Source organism: Colletotrichum gloeosporioides (assembly GCF_011800055.1).
Source record: "Colletotrichum gloeosporioides strain Lc1 chromosome Unknown consensus_93, whole genome shotgun sequence".
NCBI classification, from domain to species: domain Eukaryota; kingdom Fungi; phylum Ascomycota; class Sordariomycetes; order Glomerellales; family Glomerellaceae; genus Colletotrichum; species Colletotrichum gloeosporioides.
The window spans coordinates 223,661-240,205 of record NW_025544738.1 but is presented as its reverse complement, the minus strand read 5'-3'; the positions used below and the strand labels follow the sequence as shown (position 1 = coordinate 240,205).

General features: G+C 49.7%; 5 protein-coding genes across 5 annotated transcripts; 2 read left to right on the top strand and 3 right to left on the bottom strand.

Annotated features, from left to right (window-relative positions):
- Window positions 1–152: 152 nt before the first annotated feature.
- On the bottom strand, window positions 153–5,296 carry GCG54_00010779 (ABC transporter FUM19; the record flags this gene model as incomplete). The annotated part of the gene is made up of 13 exons (XM_045410695.1): window positions 153–369; window positions 432–902; window positions 960–1,575; window positions 1,627–1,691; window positions 1,751–1,801; window positions 1,870–2,065; window positions 2,140–2,496; window positions 2,552–2,714; window positions 2,782–3,548; window positions 3,606–3,839; window positions 3,895–4,395; window positions 4,466–5,105; window positions 5,129–5,296. The coding sequence occupies 13 exons, from the start codon at window positions 5,294–5,296 to the stop codon at window positions 153–155; spliced, it is 4,446 nt and encodes a 1,481-aa protein (XP_045257786.1).
- Window positions 5,297–5,876: 580 nt separating this feature from the next.
- Window positions 5,877–6,859, bottom strand: GCG54_00010778 (uncharacterized protein; the record flags this gene model as incomplete). The annotated part of the gene is made up of 4 exons (XM_045410694.1): window positions 5,877–6,188; window positions 6,261–6,418; window positions 6,445–6,549; window positions 6,595–6,859. 4 exons carry the CDS (start codon window positions 6,857–6,859, stop codon window positions 5,877–5,879), a joined length of 840 nt encoding a protein of 279 aa, XP_045257785.1.
- Window positions 6,860–8,051: 1,192 nt separating this feature from the next.
- GCG54_00010777 (ustiloxin B cluster transcription factor ustR) lies at window positions 8,052–9,392 on the top strand (the record flags this gene model as incomplete). The annotated part of the gene is made up of 1 exon (XM_045410693.1): window positions 8,052–9,392. The coding sequence occupies one exon, from the start codon at window positions 8,052–8,054 to the stop codon at window positions 9,390–9,392; it is 1,341 nt and encodes a 446-aa protein (XP_045257784.1).
- A 1,401-nt stretch (window positions 9,393–10,793) lies between these two features.
- Window positions 10,794–11,396, bottom strand: GCG54_00010776 (Oxidase ustYa; the record flags this gene model as incomplete). The annotated part of the gene is made up of 3 exons (XM_045410692.1): window positions 10,794–11,087; window positions 11,143–11,240; window positions 11,306–11,396. Coding segments are annotated over 3 exons (483 nt in total), but the record flags the coding sequence as incomplete, so codon positions are not given.
- Window positions 11,397–12,292: 896 nt separating this feature from the next.
- Window positions 12,293–13,434, top strand: GCG54_00010775 (Phenylalanine aminomutase (L-beta-phenylalanine forming); the record flags this gene model as incomplete). Its single annotated transcript, XM_045410691.1, has 5 exons — window positions 12,293–12,596; window positions 12,649–12,807; window positions 12,869–12,990; window positions 13,052–13,142; window positions 13,202–13,434. The coding sequence occupies 5 exons, from the start codon at window positions 12,293–12,295 to the stop codon at window positions 13,432–13,434; spliced, it is 909 nt and encodes a 302-aa protein (XP_045257782.1).
- Between the last annotated feature and the right edge of the window lie 3,111 nt (window positions 13,435–16,545).

Sequence of the window (16,545 nt, the reverse complement as noted above, 5' to 3'; positions counted from 1 at the left end):
ATTGGAATCGCTCGCGCAGAGCGCAGAGCGGCTGGAAAAACATGATTGATCTGTATGTCATATGGACAAGACCACTTGAGGGAAACGAATCGTAGAAAAGAGCAAACAATCTGACTAATGCGTATCTGACTGCACATCGAATGACGTGGTGGTCAGTTCGAGTGTATCCTGTAAAGCTCAGCAAACTGACCATCTCCCGCAATCAGTGAAGATGGCTCTCCAGTTTCCAAGACTTCGCCGTCACCAAGAAGCACCACTGCGTCGTACCGCGAGACGTGCTTGAGCCTGTGCATAACAGCCAGAACAGTGCAGTCACGGAACTCGTTGTCAACAATATCCTGCATAACTGCCTCAGTCTCGCTATCAACACTGGGTAACGATAATGTCAGCGTGACCTTTATACTGAGGACAAACTTTTCACGAATGCTTACCTGCTCATGGCCTCGTCTAGAATTAAAACTTTGCACTGCCGAAGCATAGACCTAGCCATGCAGAGGAGCTGCTTCTGACCGGCCGACCAAGCTTTATCGTCCATCTCTACGTCCAGGCCGCCTTGCTCTTGAACATGTCTAGAAAGGCTAACTCTGTCGAGAGCTTTGGTGATCTTTGCGTCGTTGTCGTCGTCGGAAACGGCGCTCAGCGGATCAATGTTGAATCGGATTGTTCCCGGCATGAGAAAAGGATCTTGGGAAACAACATTGATGCAAGAACGAAGCTCCGATGGCACGAGAGTTGATATGTCGACACCATCAACCTCAATCTTGCCTTCTCTGATGTCTGTCATCTGTAGTAGGCTGAGTACAAGCGACGTCTTGCCGCTGCCTGAGCGACCACAGATTGCAACGTGGTGACCGGCCTTCATCGAAAGCGATACTCCCTTGAGTATGGGTTCGGCGTCAGGACTGGCGTAAAATTAGTTCCGAGACAGAAAAAGATGGGGGAAACACTTGAATACTCACCCATAAGACGCCACAACGTTGGAGAAATTGACAGCCCCGCTACGGGGCCAGTCCCTAGATAGCTGTCCCTTGCCAGCACTGTGTTCCGTTTCGGTCTCTGCTACGAACCGTCTCACTCTTGCAACAGCCCCCACGCTAGACTCAAGTTTAGTCCAACTCTGGATCAGGCGTGCTAATACCTCACTGAATCCAATAACCATAACAAGGCTAACACCAACGCTACCAGCACTAAATTTATCATACCAAGTAACAACTACGCCCACGAGGACGATAGCAAGCACAGCCACAACTAGGTTAAGCACAACCGTAAGCCACGCTTGAATACAGCTTTGAACATAGCTTGGTTTCTGGGACAAGTCAATACGGTGATAGTTACGTTCCTGGTACTGGGTTTGCCACCCAAAAGCGCGAATAGTCACACTTCCAGCCACGGATTCAGAGAAGCAGGTGTAGAGGGGCGCCTTGGCTTCGATCCCCAGAAGACGGATCTGGCGAGACGTCTGAAGGTAGAAGCGTTGCAGAAAATAGACGACGGTCGCGATGAAAGGGATGGCAATGCCGAGAAATTGGGAGAAGACGGCGAGAATAACGAGCTTAGCCAAGACGGATATGGCCGCTGCGAAAAACTGTGAGCAACATCGTATATTCGTGTGGATGTCATACTCACTGGAAGTGTAATTCACAAGGTTGGAAGGCAGGTCCATGTCCAGAAGCTGCATGTCTTCACTGAACCTGCAAACGACCACAAATTAGCACCTCATTGCAACGAAAAATTACTCAATGTGACTTACCTATTGAGAATCTCGCCATTGTCGGTTGTGGTCAGAAAACGGAAGGATGCACTGTCCCGCGAGAGGTATACGATTAGTCCTATCCCATATATAATATGATGCGGTACAAATGAACTCACGCCATGGTAGTCTTGAGAAGGTCTGAGTGCAGCTTGAGAGCCGTATTGGTGATGATGTCGAGGAATGCAAACCAGGCAGCTAAAGAAGCTCCCACAGTGCCTAGGACGCCAAACACGGCGTACACGCCCAAGTAATACCCCACACTTGTGTTGGCCTTGGCAGAATTGGCTTCAGACCACCACTTGACCCAAACGGCTAGTTGTCGCATGAAATTGTCAGCGGCAGTTGACAATTTCCCCCAATATTGCAATGCAAAGTTTTCGACTTACTAGAGAACTCTGAGAAGAAGATCCACATGACGACTGAAACTGAGTATAGGGTCACTGCCCTCCAGCCGGCATTCTTCAAATAGTATGTGTAAACTGCCTTCTCCCCATTCTTGCGTCGGATATCGGTATGAGGCCTTTGTTCTTGGTGGTTGTCGTTCTCGTTGGTTGGTGTGGCTATCTGCTCAATGGGACTCACAGAATCATCAGACTCTTGTACCTTCACACCATCAGACGACAACTTCAACCCTAGCCTGCTCGTATAGCCTTGACCTCGCACGAGGGCTGCGGGGTTGCCGAGTTCTTGTATCCTGCCATCATTGAGGCAGATGATGAAGTCGGCGAGGGCCATTAGTTCATCTGCAATCTCATCAGCAAGCCCATTTAAATGTCACAAGGTTAAGCCAAAACTCACGGCTATGCGTTGCGATGACGATCGCTGCGCGTTGCCTACGCAAAAGACCATCAGTGCCAAGCAGACAGGTCGAGACATGCTTAGCCGTATGGGCATCCATGCCACTGAAAACATCGTCAAGGACAACGATCTTCTGCCTCGAGTAGACAGCCCGAGCCAGAGCCTTAACGGGGACAAAGATGGGATGTTAGCGTAAATATAACGTTCAAGAAACATTTTCGGCCACTTACGATGCGTTGCTTTTGGCCGCCGCTTAGATTGACACCGTTGCTGCCAACGAGTGTGTAGTCTCCCTTCTGCAATGCTTGTAAATCGGTTTCGAGACCGCAGGCTGAGATAACAGCATCGTACCACTTCGGGTCGTAAAGTGAAACGCCGAGTACATTTTGCCGAACCGTTTCGTTCTCAAGCCACGGGCTCTGTGAGCAATATGCTACGCCACCTTTATCAGGAGGGTTTCCGACGGCTGGACCGGCAGTAGGAGGAGACATGGGTACCAACTCGCCCAGTATTGCGCAAAGGAAGGATGACTTGCCGCTTCCCACGGGACCGATAACAACAGTCACCGCGTTTCGAGGGATGTCAACGGTAAGGTCGTGAAGCACAGCCTGATCCTTCTTCCATCCAAAGCTTTCCTCTTTGAAGGAAATTGCATGGAGCTGTTGTGAGTCCGCAAACTTGCTGTCGCCCTTGTTTGTCAATGGAACAAGATTTATATCGGTTGAAGACGGCGAGGTGAAGGTGCTACTTTGACTATCGAGAGTTGCAGGTCGGGGGCCGTAGTTGCAGAAGTCTTGGATGCGGTCGAAGCATCCAAACGACTGGACAATCATTGGCAGTAGCTGTATGAACATGACAACGGGCGTGGTCAAGAGCCCAATCAATGCGATGGAGGCAAAGGCCTGGGCGGGTAAAAGAGTTTCGTTCTTCCAGAAGACTGAGATGATGACGTAGATGGCAAAGGTAACAATAGGAGCAAGATTAATAGGGGTGAGCGCTGGGGTTGCCCGTCAGGAACTACACATTACATCGCCGCCGAAGACAAGAGACTTACAGAGCAACAAAGTGGCCACAAGCAGCTTGCGGAATGACTTTGAGGTATTGATTTCGTTAGTCCGCAGTCTCTGAATCGTTGTCGACATAATATCTGTAAGCCCGAGCATCTTCACAGCCTTCATCTCACCAAGCACTATCGTTGTGACACGAAGACGTTCCTGGATCTTCTCGATCCACTCCATCTGGGCCGTTCTGCTGGCTACAGAGATCTTCGACATTATCGCGATGAAAACTAGGACACAGTCTGGTCAGCAAACTCTATACAGTATTTGCCGCGCATCACATACCCAATACAAGGACTATCGGGGCCAGGCAGGCGAGGGATAGTTGCAGTCCTAGAAGCCAGCTGGCAACAGCAATATCAAGTAGCGAACCCCACGTCGTATGAAACATTGACATGGCGCCAAAGATACGTTCAACATCTGTCCCCATTAGGGCTACCGCCGTGATATCTCCAGTATCGACGTCTCTTGTGTAGACAGCTTGTTGGTAGACAAGCGCGATTAACCCTCCCCGAAGCCTAGTCGTAAAGCGAAGGTTATGGTACTGGTAAACCGAGTTGCTAATCGCGATGCCCAGGTACACCAAAGCCCAGGCCCCAATAAGGCCTCTGCCGTAGCTAACGTCTTGGTTGCCGTTACTCACAAAAGTTACGGTCGATTTGATGAGGAATGGTTGCGCGAATGTAAAGACTGTCAGGCAGAGCCGGGGAATAACAGGAGCCAGGAAGGGCAAAAGATACGCCCTGAAGCAAGCTTTAATGAGACTATGGCGACTTTGGTGGTCGTCTGATAAAGCCATAAGGTTAGCAAGGGGGCTGCGGGCTTCGTTAGGAACACACCGACGTAAAAGACGTACATTTGTCCCATGCAACGGCCAAACTTTGGTGGAGAACGCGACTCTCCATATTCGAATCGAGACCTGGTAAGTCGCTGAGGGATATGATTTTGGAATACCCCAAGTAAAAAGTTGTCGCCAACCACGCAAAGCAAGTCCTCGACCAGAATCCGCTGCTCTGCTCGGGAGTTGCATGTTTGCCGTCGGGAGGGGTACCGGGCGCGGCAAGTCTCTTCTTCGCCTCGATGGATTCTAGCACGAGCACCGCCAGTGTGAAAACCAACACGACTGTGGCGATGGCTGGCAAAGGGCCGCGTACAGAGATAAGCCACAGTGTACGGATACGAGCAATGCCAAGTATGATGGATGCCGAGAGATAGATGCTGAGCAGGGTCGAGGGTCGAGGCGATCTTTGATGGTTTAGGACTGAAAGAAGCAAGACGGCAAGCGTGGCAACGGGAGTCAAGACATCAGCGGCAATGGACGCAGGAGTTTGGTATGCTGAGGTCTGGCAGCGCAAAGCCAGGAAAGCCCACTGAAAGGCAAGAAGTGTAACCGTAGCCACCTTGCAATGGGAGTTAGTCAGACATGTCGACGGCGAGACAAATTGACGGCGGTTTTCAATTGTGCGGCTGGACATACCAACTTGCTGGCCAAGAGCCTGGATTGAGTTTGGAAAGTGACTGGCTGTCGAAGCAGCTGGACAACTCTCGGTGGGACAAGCAGAAGAAAGAATGCAGATGGCAAGCATGAAAAAATGATGTCTTCAAACTGTAGAGTGAAGTCAAAGGAACGGCAACCTGTATGGACTCGCGGCCCGTACGCCCAGTCGCTGAAGTTCGGACAGTCCATATTGATGATTCCCAAGATCAATATGTGCACATCAAGACTTCTTTCCCAGAGACTTAAGCGCGGTAGACACTAGGTACACAATGAAAGGAAGTTCATGACGAAAAGTTCGGAGATATGTCGAAATGTTGTTGGAACAGAGACGTTGGACCGTGACGCGTGTCTAGTGTGCCTGCCTGCTTCAGACCCTGGGGATCACTATCAGCGTTGTACAGGGGCAACGTCAACGTCGCGTTGGGCGTGCCGCCTGGTGTGCGACATGCTGATACATGGGTCAGACCCTGCAGCTTCTAACCTACTTCGGTAGGTAGGTCTGTCTTGGGTCGGGCTGCACCTGCGCGGGCCGGCCAGGCCAGTCTTAAATATTTGGTGGTCTGTCGATAAGGGAGGGTACATCAATAGATGCCAGAAATTCATGTTTGCGTTCTAATAGTTTTGACTAGGGCTGTGGTATCAGTGATGTGTGCTGTTTTGTCATACTAGGGAAACCCTCATGGGGAAGAAACCTAGATGCTCATGTGTCTCGATGTTTGCTTTTTATTCAGAGCAGCCAAGCACACGTACAGCTTGATAATCCTGCCGATCAACCTCCCGACTTTCCATTGTCTTGCCTCGCCATCTTCCCTGCATGTCTGCCCTCATGGCCTGGACGATTATTCTCGTACGTCCATTGGAGAAAGCCTTTCCAACTATTTCTCTCTGTCCAGCTGACCACCGCGTCAAAGCTTTTACAGGTATGTGTCTCGAGAATGCCGTAGTCCTCGTAGTCTTCCGTGACACCGAGCATGAGATCAGCGTTGCACATTAGCGACTGCCGCAGTCGATTGAAGCAATGGAGGGAGTGCATGTCCGATGAGCTCGTGTCGTTGGCAAGAAATCGCTCTCGTAGACGTGTCTGCAGAGTGAATGGTAGTCAGACCAGAACCAAAACTTTGCATGTTTTTTGCGGACGGCTAGGCAGGCTTACCAAACAGTGCAGGTTATGGAAAACGTCCACCTGATAAACCATCTCCCCCGTCACCCCCGGAGTGGGTGCGGAGGGGCGGAAGCCGTGAGCTACGGCCCACTCGTCGCTAATCGATACGATGCCGTATTCTGCGTTGGTGAGCTTCGCTGGCTTCGCTCCTAGTGGAAGGGTTGACTTGTCATACGCAAGTAGATTTCATCCCATGGATCTTGCTGGGAAATCAACCCGGGGTCATACGTCTCATCATTAACGTACACCCAAGTTTCGCTGAAATCGTGGAGGTTGAAATCTATGTGCGAGGAAACTCAGCTTCAGCCAAAAGAATACCCCGTACAGAGTGTGTTGGGGAGTGTAGGCGGCCCACAGTCATCTAGGGGGTGCAAGCCTGCGCTCTTGACGACGTCCAGGAGGCGAGGTACCGCCAAATACAGGCAGAGGTTTGCAAACTCCACCGCCAACAGCCAGAGCAATATTTGCCGAAGGTGTCCGTGTTTCCGATTCCCGACACAATTGCTTCTTGGCTGGGCGCTGCAGTCGTCGCCGGCCACCAGCGGAATCTGTTCAGTCTCGTCTTTGCTGTCCATATGTGTTGAGTTCATGGTGGTGTTTCGCGAGAGGGCCCGAAAACCATCCACCACGACGTAGCTATTCAACGGGAACGAGGCATTTTGTCTGTCCTCATTCAATAATCATCTACGCAAAACCGGACACGAATGGTACTATTCTTCTGGTTTGTCGACCGCAAGCAATATGACGGCGGCAAATCTGGCGTGTCGCTGTTATGTGGGCTGGGTTCCACACAGCTACTCTTCTCAATCCCTGCTCCCTATGCTCTGGCTCCCGCTCCCGCTCCAGTCGCAGCGCTCCGGATAAGGACCGAGAAGGAAGGTGAGTGTGGTCACCCCGGCCCCCGACAGCTTCCCGCCTACACGTACGAGTAGCGCCAACACCACAAAAGGCTATCCGTACATGTACCGCGGAACGCTCCGGTCTTATCCTGAGACCCTAGTTGCATTAATCAGAGGATGGGATGTCTGTCAACTAGGTCCCGTTATCCGTTCCGCCCAGCCACTGTAAATCACATTCATAGCGTGGCACAACCCGCCACAAGTAGGATATGGCTGGACTCAAAAGGCAGAAGACCTGGCCCACAGCTGGATATACAATGCGCGGTTAGGGAGGTCGTGAGGGGCGTCGTGTTGGAGATTTCCATATATGTATGTACCTTGCTGTATATTGTGCCTCGGCTAGACCATTTGGCTATCTGAGAGGGGTTTACGCGAGTGCTGCACCACTGTGGCGCGGCGGCGACTGATGCAGGCTTCAATCAACAGCGACCGACGCCGTCGTCGACGAACAATGTGGTCCGATTGGCTGGGAGCTGAGCAAACAACCAACACAACACTGCATTCATGATGGCCGGGTTGTTCGCCCATCAAAGACAAAGATTGCGAGATGCAGGCGGCACAGCCTTTGCATGCAACAGTATGCCAACAAATCTGAGATACGGGCATGACGGACGGGAAGGCCCTATCCGCAATGACTGTGAATGGGATATGTGACCGATAGCCAATGGGAATAGGAACGGTTCTCGCACATTTGCTCCCCACGGGGAACAGACCTGTAATATTTATGATTTATCCCACGACTGGATTCGACTTTCTCACGGGTGCCTCTTGTCTGTCCTTCATTCTTGCAATACGCCCACTAACTCGGCTTGGCATACGACTGATCATCGTCTTCTCTGGTCAACGAGACTGTCAACCAAAGCCACAACTCCTCTTGTGGGGCATGAAACTCAGATACCTGTTAGCAAACAGCGCCATCATTGGATGCCCGGCCGTCCCTATCCTAGAGTTGGTTTCCACGCGCGCCCGCCAACCCCGTCCAGTTCATCAAACGTTTCGAACTACCTTACTGGACTGTTCTGCATCAAGAGTAAGGACTACCAAAACAGCCCACCAGTATGTTGGGATTCCGGGAACTCTGCTTCCCAAGAGACGTGTGGCTAAGACCTGCATAGTGCCTGCTGGTACACGAAGCACCCAGGGGTGCTGGACTTGTCGGCTAAGAAGGAAAAAGTGTGACGAGACACGTCTGGTGTGTCAGACATGCACAAACCTTAGCATAGCATGCTACGGGTATGGACCTCGGCCTCCCTGGATGGATCGAGGACCACTCGAGAAAGAGAAAGCACAGAGCATCAAGCTTGAAATAGCCCGCAGCGGCTTCAAGAGAAAGAGACCCCGCCTGTGCAGCACAGCTCTTGCAACCGGCGTCGAGGGGGGCTCCGATGCCGCGTCCGATAACTTCGACAGACCCGTCACCCAGCCTGGTACCGCACTTTGTTTGTCCAAATCCATTCCGAAAAGAACCCCGACCACCCTGGATGATGTTTTCGACGATGATTTCAGTCTTTCCAGCACACCAATGCAGCAGACGGCGAATAACACGATGGCCCAACAGATGAGCATGGTTGTAGGTGAAATTTCCACATCAGAGATTTTATCGACCGACGAGAGTGAGCTCGACCAGTGTTCTCTTCCGGTCGATCCTCTGCTGCGTATAGCCTACGAATGGGAGAGTTCAGAATCTACACTCGACTACGAGGCATGCATGGAGATTGGGACCTTCCTTCCCATGCAAACTTCTGAGTCTTTACCACAGGCTCTCCACAGGCTCAGCGACTCTGTGCCATCTGACACCCCATCCTGTTACTTTGGCACATCATCAAGAACAGATGACAGCAGTTCAGGTACAGCACCTGGAGATATTCTGCTAAGCGATGCCATCTCTTTATCAAACTATCTTGAGGAAACACTTTCAGCACAATTTCCCTTTCATCGGGTTTCCAACATTGGCTGCCGACAGTGGCTGGAAATCCTGCTGTTCAGTTCAAAGCATGTGCTCAAGGCTACGATACTGCTCAGTGGAGCAGCTAACAGCGTAAGCGAGAACCCATATCTAGGGCAGGAGAAGAATATCGGAAACCACATGTTCCAAGCCATGAACATACTCAGGTCCCTTCCATCCGCAACCTCATCTTTGTCTCTGCTCGATGAGAAATTGAAAGCATATCACATCATCTCAGCATGCACCTGTGTGATGCAGACAGTATTTCTTGAGGTTTGAAGGCCCATTATCTTCACCTGACAAGCACATATACTCATGCAGGATTAGGTTTATCTCGGTGAAACTGCACACTGGATGGACTGCCTGGAGCAGGCAACACCATACATGCAGGCACTCATTAACCTTGTCTGTTCAGAAAACGGAAGCGACAATACATCCAAAAAGACGCAAAATCCATTTTTTCATTTTCAAATGGATGCAGCGAAGGTCTTGCTCAGTCAGATGGTCTGGTTTGACATCGTCGGCCTCGTCTCCACCGGCTATGGGCCATCACTTGGTACAAATCACGCTTTTCTCCTGGAGACCAATGTTTTTGATCTCAAAGAAACCTCAGGATGTGAAAATTGGGTTGCGAAGTCTCTTTATGAAATCCACGCTCTTCGAACATGGAAAGCGGAGGAGGTCGGTGCCCAACGGTTGAGTATCATTGAACTTGCCGAACGAGGAGGGGCGATCTTGGATATCATGAAACAACGCATTGCTGCAATCGAAGTGGACCTAATGCCCCATACAGAGACACAGAAAAGTTTGAACGATGGTGACGAATCAGCTGGGGTTGAGCCTCTAGAGCAAGATCTCAAAAAGCTCACCATGGCCTATGCTACAGCTGCAGTCATCTATTTGCACGTTATCATCTCTGGACCAACGCCTCTTCTGGAAGAAATACGACAAGAGACTCCGCGCCTTGTTAAGTATTTGAAGATACTTGCACGTAGGGGTTTGCTCTGTCATGTATCGTGGCCTCTCTGTGTGGCGAGTTGCTTCATGGAAGATCACGACTTTGATTTCTTTAAGGAGTTTGTTTCGATAAATCGACATTCAAGGTCCGAGCGCTTTGAAACTTGCGAGAGGGCCATCATGATTGCACAAGAATGCCGCAAACAACGGCAAGATGGCAGACGCTGTGACTGGATCAACGTCACACAAGAGCAAGGCTGGAAGTTCTTGCTTGTATAAGACAGTTGATGCAAGACTCCTCCATGAAAGCAATAAGAACAGGTGTCAACGCTAGTGATAAAGTATGTTTGTGACCATTCAAAGCGGTCAGACTGCAAAAACGAAAGATTCATGTTGTGGTTGTGATGCAAGTTCTGTTTATTAGTGAGTCACGAAGTCAATCAAAAGGCAAAGCGAGTTCCTTCCCAAACCAGCTATTCATCAAGTTTCCTCAATTTGGACTATTTCTTTTTGACTCACGCGAGCCAAAAGGCTTGCTGACTTTTCTCCGTCAAAAACAAAAGACGTCCAACATGGAATACACAACAGTAAACAACGCTGATAGGTCTCGTGTACTTTCAAGTGCTTCCTAGAGTATCAAAGTTCAAAATGCACCACTGACCGTATCTTATGTCAGTTGATCTCACATGTAATTGAAACGGTCGATCGGAATTATTGTCATTATCAAGCATACTTGGATGCATAAGCCCAGATCTCATCCCAGTTCTTGCATTCGTGGGGATAGTCCAATCCATCTACCACAGCACGTCCAGTATTTTCGGAAACAAATTCGAGAGATGTGTCACCAGAACACTGGACAGCCTGCCTCAGATAGTCGAAGCAGTGAGCGATGTGCCAAAGACCATGGATGGCCTGGTCATAAGTTGGTGAAGTGACATTCTTCGGCCACTGTTGCAGCATTTTCTTCGCATCCACCTTATCGTAGATTACGTCCCACATGAACTTGCGCAATGCACCCTGTAGAGATCAGCCATTTCGAAACATCGTCGAGCGTTGATGTAGGCAGACCTACTAGGCAATGAAGTTGATGGAACACAGAAAGTCCTGCAATTTTGTCGGGGAAGTCAAAGCCGGAGTCGGCCTCCAAATTTATAAACCCACGACCGTTGGCTGAACGCGAGATAATCAGCGTTGATGTAGCGCAATTGTTTCTCTCACAGTCATCGTGGACTTACGGCCTGGCAAGCCTTCCCAGGCCGCGTTACTCTCTTCTGATGGTAAAGAGAGAAATAGAGGGTCGAGCTTGAATGTTCGAACATGTTGTGAAACTGTAGAACGTCAGCAATGATACATTTTGAAAGTTGGGCGGTGATTCCGAAACACACATTGGGGAACTGGAGATGGGAGCAGGCGCTTAGTTCTTTGGTGGGACCATATCCCGGAATACAGAGCGGCCAGAGATAGAAATAATAATAGGTTGATAGCCAGAGAGACGAGGAGCTTCTTTCGCGAATAGCTCGTTTTCGCTAGCATGGACGATTCAAGGTGTATCTCAGCCTCGGAGTCATTGCTATCACCTTGCTTCAAAGACTCGTATGCGGTATCATTGGCCTTGCGTTTCGACCAGGGAAGATAAGACGCCATACTTGAAAGTTTAAAGTGTGGAGATTCCACCAAAGAGTGTTTATAAGGCCTTGCGAGTAGACTTTAGCAAGCAACCCAACAAGGCTTTTCATATACTTTTTCTTTTGAAAAGTCCAGGGTACTTTTGAAGTTTGCAGTGTCATTGATGTTTTTAATCTTATCGGGGAGAGTCACTGCACACTTTCATGCAGTTGCTGGTCGCGCGTCACGCTTATCAACTGCCGCCGACTTGGCGCCACGAACAACACAGCATCCAATGGCGCTTTGCTTAGGTAGCTGCGGGACGCGGCGCCAAGCCGGCGGCAGTCCATCGCGACGCCTGCTAACAGATATCGAATGAATGTGTTCGGTGTTCTTTTGTTGCGAGACTAGGGGTTTAAAGGAAAACTCCTTTGGCGGTATTTCTATTGCTATTGTAATAACGCAATGTCTTTTCGCACGTAGAATTGCATCGTCTGGAACTTTTGGACTCGGTCTGACGTCTTGTTAAACCGCGCAGCCCTATTCGGTCTGATTTCACACGGTCCGCTGTGCTTGTGCCCTCATTGCGATACCTTCATTTCATCCAACCACGAGATATGGAGAACAAGGCACTGGATTTGGCGTGGACTGTCTGGACATTCGTCAGGACTCGAGTTGGGTCGATACCAAGCGACTCAAGCACGCTTTACAGAAATGTCTCCTCCACTGAAGCCGACCTCGCTTCCCAAGAGACCCTGTTTGAGTACAAGGAGGGTTCAAACGACAGAACTTCAATCAGGTCCGGGCTATACAAGGGATGTATTTGGTCCACTAAGGCCGCGTTCCTTGTCTCCTATATATTGCTGGCGTATCTTGTCTTCGTCACCAAGGGACCTAATCTATGTGTCCTTGGAAACGAAGGTAGGTGACACTATCCTGATAGCACTTCGTAGATTACAAGACTGAAATCGAGTGTTACCTACTCAAGCAATTTTCGATGATTCGCCAGTCATCTATGAGACTGTTCGGTTCCAGCGTGCCGGCTTCCATGACCGCCGTCATAACACGAACACTCTATACGAAGGACCCCCAAACAAACAGAACGAGGCCGCATGGGATCGTCTATTGAGTGGTAAGTAGTTTCGGATCAACAAGGACTGAAAATTCAAGAATCCTAATTTTCGATAACTCAGTTGGTGTTGTCGCCATCTCAGAGGAAGAAAGCTCCAGGATCACGAACGGCACTGCTTCAGCGGTTGGGGATTCCAAAAAGCACATTGTGGAACTTGAAATGTTTCACCAATTTCACTGCCTTGTGGGTATACACCAATATTTTGATCATTACCAAAAACGATAATTGCTGATGTTATATACAGAAGTGGCTCCGTGATCAGTTCTGGCATCTCAACGCAGCTGTCACGGCATCCCACAAACTCGACGATTTTCCTCAGCGAGTAAATCACACAGGTACCGCCATTTTCTTTCAATGATTTGAAATAGAAGACCAGCTAATATAACGACAATAGACCACTGCATTGACTACCTCAGGCAGGTCATCATGTGCCATGGCGATATAACACCCATCACGTTTGAGTGGATTCCTGATATTGACGGATACATCGCTCACCACAGCACCGAGCATATGTGCCGCAACTTCGATGCCATATTCGACTGGGCTGCAGTTAGAAACACGACTGGCCTAGAAACAGACGGGAAGCATCAGAACAAGGAATTGAAGCATGCAGAAGATTTTGATTGATGGGCAAATTCGGATCTCTGCTCCAGAACGTAGTCGTGTACATCATTGATTTTTCCTCCAGCCTTCGAAGTTTCCATTTCAGTTAAAAGCTATTGTAGCGAGGAAAGTGTTCGGAGACCGAACTCCTTGAATAAATGGCTTTCTTTGTGAGGTGTCTGTTCTTCTTGTGTTGAACAACCTACAACTGGGACTGGGCGTTGCGAGCAGGTCAGGACAGCCAACTGTGGCACGAAGCAAGAGCTTCGATGATAATGCCCTTGCATCATTTTCTGTTGTTCTGCACTATGGATTATGACGGCCAGCCCCAACTGATTGGACCGTAACACTGGAATTGAGGCTTGAGCCCTCAGAGTCCCAGCTTAAGTTTGAATCGCTTTCTATCCAAATCACACATGGCTTTTCGCCCCCGCCTCTCATGCAGTTCTACCATGAAAATGCAATGATCTTGACATGCAGATGGCTGATGTCCTCCATCGATGCCGCGTTGGTCTCGGCGTCACGCCCAAAGAAAGTCATGAAAGATCTTAGTGGCCAGTGAGTTCATTCTATTTGGAGGAAGGTTTCAGGCGTGACGCCGATAACAGAATGCACGGGGCGATTTCTGCAGTTCCAGGATGGACGGTATTGGAACAGTCTCCCTGGCGGCACGCCCGCTCTTTCCGCCGATCGGCGGCATTTCAAACAGTTGATTCGATTGCTTGTGGTCAGTTGAACAATCTGGGTTCTTAGACCAAAGTGTTGATCAAAAACCGGGTATATTAGAAGTGACGGGATAACGGGTTGGATAATTTTGCACACAGGATCGTCTCTAGCACAACAACAAACTGCAAACCCCGAGGTTCTCCAAAACCAGTGTCGTCAAACAATATGCAATTCTTCAAGCTTCTTGCTCTCTTCGCTGCGGCGACTGCCGCCGCCCCTGCACCGGCCCCTGAACCTCAGGCATGTATCGCCGAAATCGAGGAGAACGTCGCTGAGTCGGCCGCTGTCTACAAAAGATGTGCCTATAACTGGATTAGACGGGATGGCGTCTCTACACGTCAGGCCTGTCTTACAGAGCTCGAAGAATCTGCCGCCGAGGTCTCCGAGAAGTACAAGCGATGCGCTTACAACTGGATCAAGCGCGACGAACTCGCCGTTCGGGCACCTTTTCCTCAGGCCTGTCTTACTCAGGTCGACGAAGCCAGCACAGAGGCTGATGCCGTCTACAAGAGATGCGCCTACAACTGGATCAAACGCGATGGACACAACCTTTCTGCCCGTCAGGCTTGTCTCACTGAGGCCGATGAGGCTGTTGCCGACGGTTCTGAGAAATACAAGCGCTGTGCCTACAACTGGATCAAGTGAACCGCCCCTGGTAGGAATTTCTGCCCGAGTATACAATAGTTGGAGAGAAATCCCTTTGCTAACCTTGCACTTTACAAGGTAACTGATTCCATAGACAAAGGAACGAGCAGGGGCTTCACGCTATGCAAGATAGATTCAACCCATTCCGGATGTATCGAGGGACTGCAGCAACCGATGGACTCAGGTTGTCTAAAGAAGAAGATGAAAAAGAGGGAAGAATCTGGCAAAATATTACACTCTTTCAATGATGATTTTTGTTGTCCGGTCGTCCATATTCTTCGCAAACGAGACTGCTTTGAAATTTACAACACTCTTCCGCATGATGTGTCCCTTGTTCCATCCGAAATCTTGGCAGAGTAACAGTGGGGTGCCAGCCCGGATAGCTAACTGACACTTCCCCCAAAAGGTCTTTACATGCTTCAACATGACTTCCTAGCAGATTCGAATTCCAAGCCTTGGGTCAAAAGATGTGCCGAGCCGGCCAGACCAGGCTAGACCTTCGGCAGCGGCCATAATATGGGAGAGGAGGGCAGAAGCCCTTGCTGGGGGTGTTCTAGGGTTAGGAACAGCTTCTTGTCACACTGATGAGATCGAATCTCCAGCTGGGTTGTAACGTCGTCATGGTTACAATCGTGTCAGTGTGGAAGAGTGTGATTACTCTCCGGGAATTGTTGAGATGTTGGGCAAGGTACATGTGTGAATGAGAACAACCACTTTCTATGTCCATATGAGCATGTAACTCTCGTCGCGGCCTGTGGAAAAAGGGACTATTGCATTTTCCTTCGCCTACGTCTACGCAATGGTTCTTTACATTTACCCAGGGACTTGGTGGCTTGCCTGTGCTCTTCACCGAGAGGGACTGGAAAGAACATACGTCGAGACGCCGGATTTGGCAGGTGTGGCAGGGCGACCACCCGTTGAGTAAGAGTCTTTCCATGTTCAAGTTCCCAATATCTATTGCTGTACTGACACCGAATTTCCAGACTACGAGATGAGGTTGCAGATGCACCAGGATCACAAGTCCAGTAGCTTGGAGAGTCTTCGGCCTCCACATCTCGGATGTCGACGTGTCATTGAAGACATAATAGCATGTTGGCCCTCATATCTTCGCTCGCGAGGTTAGAAAAACAGATGAAAGGACAACTCGCCCACAGTCCCAATAGTAACAATCCCAATAGTGAGAACAGCACTGTGCCACGGGAAGCTGCAAATGAGACTGCTTAGGCTAGCCGTGTGTCAGCGGCTATATTTCTGTGTCATTCTATGTGGAGTTATGTCCCGATTAGGCAAAATAGGAAGCTCTGTCTGAGGAAAAACAAAGGTTTTCCTGCAGCCATATAAAGTATCAATGCATTGCCTCAAAATATTACCAGACTTGTGAGTATGCTTGGGCAATGCAGATCACCCGCAGGCATCTCCACCTTAAAAAGACAGCTCCTGGGAACGCAGTAGCTGTTAGCGACTTGCCTCCGGCGATCCTGACTCCCCGGGATGACGTCTTCGACGATAACTAGTTGAATACGCGTTTTGATGGATATGTCGTCGCATTCAAGGCAGCCAAAGCCGCCACGGCTCTGCAGGCTGAATTCTTCTAATTTCCTTTGAGCAGGGCATTGAATAAGGCCAGTGGGTTGGTTGCATTTGCCTCCTACCATGGCTTGCAAACAAAGCAGAGTCCAGCTCAATACTCCATACAATGCATGCCCATTCCGTAGCTCATGTGATGAAACGCGCGTACAGACCTTGCTTGTGTCGACAGCCGAG